General features: G+C 54.5%; 1 protein-coding gene across 1 annotated transcript in view; it reads right to left on the bottom strand.

The window, feature by feature from the left end:
* Positions 1-7,839: 7,839 nt before the first annotated feature.
* PRSS38 (serine protease 38) overlaps positions 7,840-9,085 on the bottom strand; it is a 63,391-nt gene continuing 62,145 nt past the window's right edge. The window contains exons 4-5 of the mRNA XM_070417031.1: positions 8,606-8,748; positions 7,840-8,160 (exon numbers count right to left, since the gene is read on the bottom strand). Of these exons, the coding sequence (XP_070273132.1) occupies positions 7,906-8,160; positions 8,606-8,748 (398 nt within the window). The 3' untranslated portion in view covers positions 7,840-7,905. The remainder of the gene's footprint in view (positions 8,161-8,605; positions 8,749-9,085) is intronic.

Here is a 9,085-nt window from a genome sequence, read left to right as displayed (position 1 = left end):
TGTGCAGAAATTCTGTGTGTTGCTACAGCCGACTTGGCTGAGGCAGATGCAGAGGAGGAGTGAGATAAGAAGGGCAGCTGGAATGTATGAAGCGGCCGCCAATTCCCCATGGTCAGTGCTCTAACAGTTTTCTGCCAATGAATAGGGGCTCAAAGAAGTTCTGTAATGCGATCCCATCCACACAGGGACACATGTGCTCTGTTTACCATGCAAAAGCTACTTTATCTGGTGCATTACTGGCAGCAGAAGGCTTCCATCTTGACCCACAAATTAAGAACTAAACCTTCCCTTGTGGACTAGCTTCTGGTTCATGCTGGGTGCTGCACAATGCGGGGCCTGAGTGCTCCTGCAGTGCTGCTGTCCCCAGGTGCTTGGCAATTACTTATCTCTTCGTGGAGGGACATATACCATGTGAACTGGGGGAGATGCACCTCACACTAACTTCACCTTAGCTGGGTCCCCAGTGAACCCGGATGGGAATGAAGGATGACCGAGGACAGGTGGGGGAAGACACCAAATGAAGTTCTAGTTGGTCTTATCCAATTGCTGTTAAAACACTCAAGTGTTGCCAACATTACGACCACAGCAATGGGAATGTATTGCTCTGGCCTTATGTGCAGGTCCTCCTCAGCCGCATGCCGGAATACGGGCCCATGGCCTTCGGGACTGCCTCTTCGGTGCCTTTCTTTCATTGCAGGACCCTGACAGGGCCTGATACAAAGCAAGACTTACAAATACTCCATGCATATTACATGCCTGCTTAGTGCATAGGTAACTGCAGTTATGTTTTGAACTATTGAAAGAATTCCAGTGTTCACTAATTCTAAAATTCTTGTGATAAAGTTGCTTGATCAGAATGAATACTGTTTCTGGGACCAAATCTTTTGCACTTCTGATTTAAATGGACACATTTATTATGCACAAATTTTCCACATATACTTGGTCCCAGTTCTGAGGGTTTTACCTACTGGTGTGTCTACACAGACACAAATTGTCAAGTCTATATGGCTTGTTGGAATTATGGAACTTTTATGGGAGTTTTGAATATCTGCTAGATTAGTTCCCACCACATAGTTAGTTTTATTCCTGGGTTTTCTCACTTGTGTTTTGGTATAAACTTTGAAATCAATTTATCCAGCTCCAGAAAAAACTAACACATTTTAACTTGATCTGTTTGAGAATATAAACTTTCTTATCAGTCATTCAAATCTCCCCCTCCATGAATATTTTAAAGATTTTCCATATCGATTTTCACATCTCTTGTTAAGGCCACAGGTACCTTATCTTTTTTTGTTGCTATTATAATTGGTATCTTCTCTTCAACTGTATGTCTTCTAATTGGAATATACAGTGATTTTGTCATGTTTTATCTTGTGACTGCACTAAATTTTCTTACTATTTGTGGCAGTTTCATATTTTTCTCTTGGGGGTTCTGGATATGCTCCACGTCTTTTTGTTGTTAATCCTCACCCAAGGATATTTTTTCCATTGATTTTTATAGAATGGAAGGGAGAGAAGGAGGGAGGGAGATAGGCATGGAGAAAGGGAGAGAGAGAGAGAGAGAGAGAGAGAGAGAGATTGTTTGCCCCTTGTACATGCCCTGACCGGGGCTGAGATTGAACCTGCAACCCAGATATGTGCCCTTGATCTGGAATTGAACCCATGACCCTTTGGTGCATGGGCCCATACTGTAACCACTGAGCAACACCAGCCAGGGTACTCAAAGTCTTTTTCACAAGAGAGTTTAAAAGGCTCCTTTCCGTTTTCCTGGATGGTTCTCTTCTCTTGTGCAACTGTAATGGCTTATCTTCTGTGGGAAGGAGCAGGACATAAAGGGGAAGCTTGCCCTTGACCCTAATTTTAGCAGAAATGCACTCCATGTTACCCACTAAAGAAAGGCTACCTTTAGGATGAGGTATATATATCTTACTAGAGGCCAGGTGCATGAAATTTGTGCACAAGTGCTGCCCCTAGGCCTGGCCAGTGATCGAAGCACCAGCATCTGGCATGGAAGGGCAGGTCCCAGCTGACCTCTGGACCCTGGGCAGCACCTGGGCCGCCGGGCCCCTGTGTGCCCCCCTCCACCTGAGTCATGGTGCCCAAATCCCAACACAGAGATGCGGTGAGCGCGGCTGGACACTGTGGGCCTCTGGGCTGCCCAGCAACACCACATGGAAGCCAGGTGGGCAGAGTGTTCTCTCCTGGCCAGCCTTGCAGACCGGCTCCTGAGTGAACCCACAGGGAGCCTGACTGGCCCAACTCACCTGGAAGAGGCTGTACGGGTACAGGGCGGGCTCCTCCTGGGCACCCAGCACCTGAGCATGAGGGCTTCCCTGGTGCGCAAGCCCTGGCGCCCCAGGGGAAGGTAGCAGGGGGAGTGAGAGCGAGCTCAGCAGATGCCCTGCATTCTCACCACATCTCCGTCCATGTCAACCCCACCCCCAGGTAGCCGGGGAGAGGTTGCAGCCACCCGCCTGGGTGCCACGGGAGGTTGGTCACTGCCACCCACCCCCAGTTCCCCGTTCCAGCCTGGGTCCTGCTGGCCGGGGGGAGGGGCCAACTGCCACTAAGGCAGCAGCGGGATGATAGGGGGGCCTTCCGGCCAGAGGGAGGGACCGAGAGGTTGGCTGGCAGGCCTCATCCAGCAATTGAGGCCTGCTTGCTGGGGGAAGCCCCTTCATTGAGCATCTGCCCCCTTGTGGTCAGTGCACGTCATAGCGACCGGTTGTTCTGGTTGTTCTGTCATAATGGTCACTTAGGCTTTTATATATATAGACTAGAGGCCCAGTGCACAAAAATTTGTGCACTCGGGGGGGAGGGGGGTCCCCCAGCCTGGCCTGTGCCCTCTCGCAGTCTGGGACCCCTCGGGAGATAACGACCTGCTGGCTTAGGCCTGCTCCTGGGTGGCAGAGGGCAGGCCCAATACCTAAGTGCAGCCCCTGGTCAGGCTCAGAGCAGGGCTGATTGGGGAGTTGGGGCGCCGCCCCGTCATGCACAGATCAGGGCGGATCAAGAGGTTTCGATGCCACCCTCAGTCACGCTCAGGGTACAGCCTATTGGGGGGTTGGGGCACCACCCCCTGTAACACTCAAGGCAGGGTTGATGGGGAGGTTGCGGCGCCACCCCCTGTCACACACAGAGCAGGGCCAATCAGGGGGTTGGGGTGCTGCCCCCTGTCACTCACAGAGCAGGGCTGATCAGGGGGTTGGGACGCTGCCCCCTGTCACTCACAGAGCAGGGCCCATCAGGGGATTGAGGAGCTCCCCCCTGTCATGCACAGAGCGGGGCCGGTCAGGGGGTTGAGGAGCTCCCCCCTGCCACTCACAGAGTAGGGCCAATAGGGGAGTTGGGGCACTGCCCCCTGTCACACACAGAGCAGGGCGGATCAGGGGGTTCGGGCGCTGCACCCTGTCACACTCAGGGCAGGGCCAATGGGGAGGTTATGGCTCTACCCTGTCACACACAGAGCAAGGTCCGTGGAGGGGGGTTGGGGCGCCACCCTCTATCACCCACAGAGCAGGGCCGATCAGGGTGTTGGGGTGCCGCCACTGTCACACTCAGGGCAGGGCCGATGGAGAGGTTATGGCTCTACCCTGTCACACAAGGAGCAGGGCCCGTGGTAGGGGGGGTTGGGGCGCTGCACCCTGTCACACACAGAGCAGGGCCAATCAGGGGGTTGGTGCGCCGCACCCTGTCAAACACAGAGCCACAGGGCGATCAGGGGGTTGGGGAGCTCCCCCCGTCACACACAGAGCCGCAGGGCGATCAGGGGATTGAGGAGCTCCCCCCTATCAGGCACAGAGCAGGGCTGATCAGGGGGTTGGGGCGCCTTCCCCTGTCAGGAACAGAGCAGGGCAGATAGGGAGGTTGTGGCCCCGCCCCCTGTCACACACAGAGCCACAGGGCAATCAGGGGGTTGGGGCGCCACCACTGTCACTCTCAGGGCAGGGCCGATGGGGAGGTTATGGCTCTACCCCATCACACACAGAGCAGGGCCCGTGTAAGGGGGGGGGTGGATGTTGGGGCACCGCCCTCTATCACCCACAGAGCAGGGCCGATCAGGGTGTTGGGGTGCCGCCACTGTCACACTCAGGGCAGGGCCGATGGAGAGGTTATGGCTCTACCCTGTCACACAAGGAGCAGGGCCCGTGGTAGGGGGGGTTGGGGCGCTGCACCCTGTCACACACAGAGCAGGGCCAATCAGGGGGTTGGTGCGCCACACCCTGTCAAACACAGAGCCACAGGGCGATCAGGGGGTTGGGGAGCTCCCCCCGTCACACACAGAGCCGCAGGGCGATCAGGGGATTGGGGAGCTCCCCCCTATCAGGCACAGAGCAGGGCTGATCAGGGGGTTGGGGCGCCTTCCCCTGTCAGGAACAGAGCAGGGCAGATAGGGAGGTTGTGGCCCCGCCCCCTGTCACACACAGAGCCACAGGGCGATCAGGGGGTTGGGGCGCCACCACTGTCACTCTCAGGGCAGGGCCGATGGGGAGGTTATGGCTCTACCCCATCACACACAGAGCAGGGCCCGTGTAAGGGGGGGGGTGGATGTTGGGGCACCGCCCTCTATCACCCACAGAGCAGGGCCGATCAGGGTGTTGGGGTGCCGCCACTGTCACACTCAGGGCAGGGCCGATGGAGAGGTTATGGCTCTACCCTGTCACACAAGGAGCAGGGCCCGTGGTAGGGGGGGTTGGGGCGCTGCACCCTGTCACACACAGAGCAGGGCCAATCAGGGGGTTGGTGCGCCGCACCCTGTCAAACACAGAGCCACAGGGCGATCAGGGGGTTGGGGAGCTCCCCCCGTCACACACAGAGCCGCAGGGCGATCAGGGGATTGAGGAGCTCCCCCCTATCAGGCACAGAGCAGGGCTGATCAGGGGGTTGGGGCGCCTTCCCCTGTCAGGAACAGAGCAGGGCAGATAGGGAGGTTGTGGCCCCGCCCCCTGTCACACACAGAGCCACAGGGCGATCAGGGGGTTGGGGCGCCACCACTGTCACTCTCAGGGCAGGGCCGATGGGGAGGTTATGGCTCTACCCCATCACACACAGAGCAGGGCCCGTGTAAGGGGGGGGGGTGGATGTTGGGGCACCGCCCTCTATCACCCACAGAGCAGGGCCGATCAGGGTGTTGGGGTGCCGCCACTGTCACACTCAGGGCAGGGCCGATGGAGAGGTTATGGCTCTACCCTGTCACACAAGGAGCAGGGCCCGTGGTAGGGGGGGTTGGGGCGCTGCACCCTGTCACACACAGAGCAGGGCCAATCAGGGGGTTGGTGCGCCACACCCTGTCAAACACAGAGCCACAGGGCGATCAGGGGGTTGGGGAGCTCCCCCCGTCACACACAGAGCCGCAGGGCGATCAGGGGATTGGGGAGCTCCCCCCTATCAGGCACAGAGCAGGGCTGATCAGGGGGTTGGGGCGCCTTCCCCTGTCAGGAACAGAGCAGGGCAGATAGGGAGGTTGTGGCCCCGCCCCCTGTCACACACAGAGCCACAGGGCGATCAGGGGGTTGGGGCGCCACCACTGTCACTCTCAGGGCAGGGCCGATGGGGAGGTTATGGCTCTACCCCATCACACACAGAGCAGGGCCCGTGTAAGGGGGGGGGGGGATGTTGGGGCACTGCCCTCTATCACCCACAGAGCAGGGCCGATCAGGGTGTTGGGGCGCCGCCACTCTCACACTCAGGGCAGGGCCGATGGGGAGGTTATGGCTCTACCCTTTCACACACAGAACAGGGCCTGTGGGGGGAGGGGGGTTGGTGCGGTGCACCCTGTCACACACAGAGCCGCAGGGCGATCAGGGGGTTTGGGTGCTGCCCCCTGTCACGCTGATCCCAGTGCTGGGAGGCATATTACCCTTTTACTATATAGGATAGAGGCCTGGGGGCCGGCTGGTTTGCCCTGAAGTGTGTCCTGGATCAGGGTGGGGGTCCCCACTGGGGTGCCTGGCCAGCCTGGATGAGGGGATGATGGCTGTTTGTAGCTGGTCACACACCCTTCAGGGTGGGGGTCCCCACTGGGGTGCCTGGCCAGTCTGGGTGAGAAGCTGAGGGCTGCTTTCAGGCTGGCAGTTGACTGAAGCTCCCAACCGCTCCTTTTTTTCTTTTTCTTTTTTTTTATTCTGGGCCAGCTTTAGCTCTGGCTCTAGCTCTGAGGCTTCCGCTGCTGAAAGCAGGTATCTGATTTGTTTGCTTTCTATAATCAAAACAATGTATAACTCCAGCTCTGAGATCCCGGCCGCTGAAAGCTGGCTTCTGGGGTTTTGTTTAGCTTCTATATTTGTTACAATGTTTCTTAGAGTTGCAGCTCAGAGACTGGCAAGTCAGGCAGGGAACGTTGGAGTCCGCAGTCACTGGAGCAAGCAAGCCTCCCTGTTCGCTTCAGTGCATGGCTGCCGGCCGCCATCTTGGCTGACAGTTAATTTGCATAAGGATATGCTGATTAGCCAATGGGAAGGGTAGCGGTCGTACGCTAATTACCATGTTTCTCTTTTATTAGTGTAGATTACCCATTGACTCCTATCTTTTTATAAAATTGAAAATGAGTTTTGGATTTGTTAAAAGACTTAAGAGTGGGGGGGTGGGGGACATCTGTGATAATGTCAACAATAAAAAATAAACTAAAAAAGACTTTTTATTAATATTATTCTCTTTAGCAAAGCAAAGGTATGATGAATTATATCTGGGGATTGTGTAATTAATCATCCTTGCACTACTGAAATAAATCCTACTTGATTACAATGCACTACTTAAAAATAAAGTTGGATTATGTTTGCTAATAACTCACTAGGGATTTTTTAATTCATAAGTTGGATTGTCTCAATCTTCTCTGTGTGATCAGAGTTATATCTTTATATACATGTGCTGCTAAGGAGCATCTGGATGCGCTCCTCCCTGTCAGCGTCTGGACAGTGGGGCCAGCACTGAGGGCGTGTCCTGTAGTGGAAGATGGGATGTGATTTCCAAGGAAACCATCTCAGTCAAGGCCTTTTACTGGGAGGGGAAAGCTCTTAAATTTCTCCATTTCTTCCATGGAATTTGGTCTAGTAAACCATCTATCTCTGGAGTTTCACTCATTTCTTTTTCTCCTACAAAGTGAAACTTTTCATCTTAAATTTACTTACATAGAGAGTTGCATAATATGTCTTATGATTTCTTAAAATTTCTGTGTTTAATGGCTATTTCCCCTTGTTATTTCTTGGGGTGTGTGTGTGTGTTTTGGTCTCATTTTACTAGTATATCTTGATTAGCTTAGTGATTTCTTTTCCTATATTTATTTTTTTCAAAATCAGATTTTTAAAATATTAGCTTGAGTGTTTTCCTGCTGCTTGGTTTGTTGATTTCTGCTTTTATCTTTTTAATTCCTTCCATGTGCTTGCTCTCAGTTCATGTTTCCCAATTTTCAGTTTGTAACTTTAAGTACTTAACTCTGTGATACTGGTAGTTGTATCAAAACAGCACCTTTCTCTGGGGCCTGGATCTAGACTCAGACATGCATCTGTGTGGCTGTCCTTCTAGAGACGCTGTGTTGGTTTGTAATTCTCCTCTCACTCTGCCACCTGTCATCCTGACAAGGCCACTTGTCTGCATGAGGGAGCCAACACTTGGGTGGAAAGACAGACACAGGAATTCCAGGATGCTCACTTTGTAAATATTTAATAAATGACCAAATCTCAGGTACCAGAGCACTCAGCCAAGGCACCTCACTCTCCCTGGGCACCCTGACCCTTCTTTGGTGAGACTGGGTCTGCTTCTTGGGGTGTGGCCCTGGCTAAGCCCCTCTCTGACCCGGAATTGGCCTGGCTGGCTGCCCTCACCTCACTCAGATGCCTGGAGACTTGGGCTGAGATGGGCAGGGACCAAGGCATGCAGCACGAGGAAGCCAGGGTAGGGGTCTTGCCCTCACAACATTGTCAGGAAGGCCATCACGGTCATCAGGACATGGATGGAGGCCCCTAGAGAGGAGGAAAGGGTGGGGAGCGGCTGAAGAGGTAGGGGTGTGAGTGCTATCTGATGATGAATCCATATGGAGAAATGGGAAACTCGAGCAAAAACTGCAGGATACATAGGGAACATGCAACCGCGGCCCCAGCTCACTATTCCAATTTGCACCCAGACGTGGTTGAATTCACAGACGAGTGGGCCCCCAGAATCACCCTGGAAGAAAAGAGGAGTTTCCTGTGAACCCAGAGACTGGGGCCTGCTGCCTCCTGCATGAGGGTGGCCCAGAGCCCAACCCTCTGGGGCCAGTCCAGAGCCCCTTCACTCCGCAGCCCCACCTGGCCAGTGCCAGGCCCTGCTGTGGGAAGGCAGAGCAGGTGCCCAGGATGATAGTCAGCAGGCGAGGTCCCCAGGCAAGGCCCCTTTGGCCAGCATTGGGGTCCACAGGGCACTGGGCGCTGACTGGGCCTGTGCCCCATCTGTACCCAGGCCACCTATGGTTCTGTCCAACCTGTGGCCACATGGCGATGTGCTCTGAAACCCTCAGGGGCCAGGCTTTTGGGGGCCACCCGCCCATTCAGGACAAATATCCCCTATGCTTTTAAGCAGATGAACACATGAAAGTCATGGGTTTGGCCCCCATCCCTGAGGTAGAATGCACCTCGCAGGCAGTCTTCAGGTTCCTGAGGTCCCCGGCACATATCATGTCTGGCAGAATGTATGATGTCTGTCCATAAAGCAACTGGCACAAGGCAAATGGGATCAGAGGCATCTGCACCTCCTGCAGGTGGTCTGAGGAGTCACCTGTCAGAAAGAAGCACAGGTCCAGTGAGAGGTCCTCCCCATCCTGTTCCTGAGGACACGCCCAGCCCAATCCCAGGCCCAGTGGGCTCAACCAGTGGCTTTTTCTCTTGCTCCTGCCCTCCAATGGCTCCCTTCTCTGCACTGGGATTCAGGTGTTGGTCAATGAAATGTGAATATAAATGCCACATGAAATTTTATAAAAGAACCATCAGAGCCAAACCCATCGAGGCATGCAGCATGTCTTCCCACTGCTATAGCGTGAGTGCATGGGGTCCATCAGTTCTGTCCCTGGTGACTGTAGGGTTGGGGACTGTAGGGTGGCACTATATGTACAAGA

The sequence above is a fragment of the Myotis yumanensis genome, unplaced genomic scaffold, assembly GCF_028538775.1.
Source record: "Myotis yumanensis isolate MYYU_CA2020_CCGP unplaced genomic scaffold, mMyoYum1.0.hap1 SCAF_5, whole genome shotgun sequence".
In the NCBI taxonomy this organism is placed as follows: Eukaryota; Metazoa; Chordata; class Mammalia; order Chiroptera; family Vespertilionidae; genus Myotis; species Myotis yumanensis.
The sequence above is the reverse complement of the archived record's forward strand: the minus strand, read 5'-3'. Positions and strand labels throughout refer to the sequence as shown.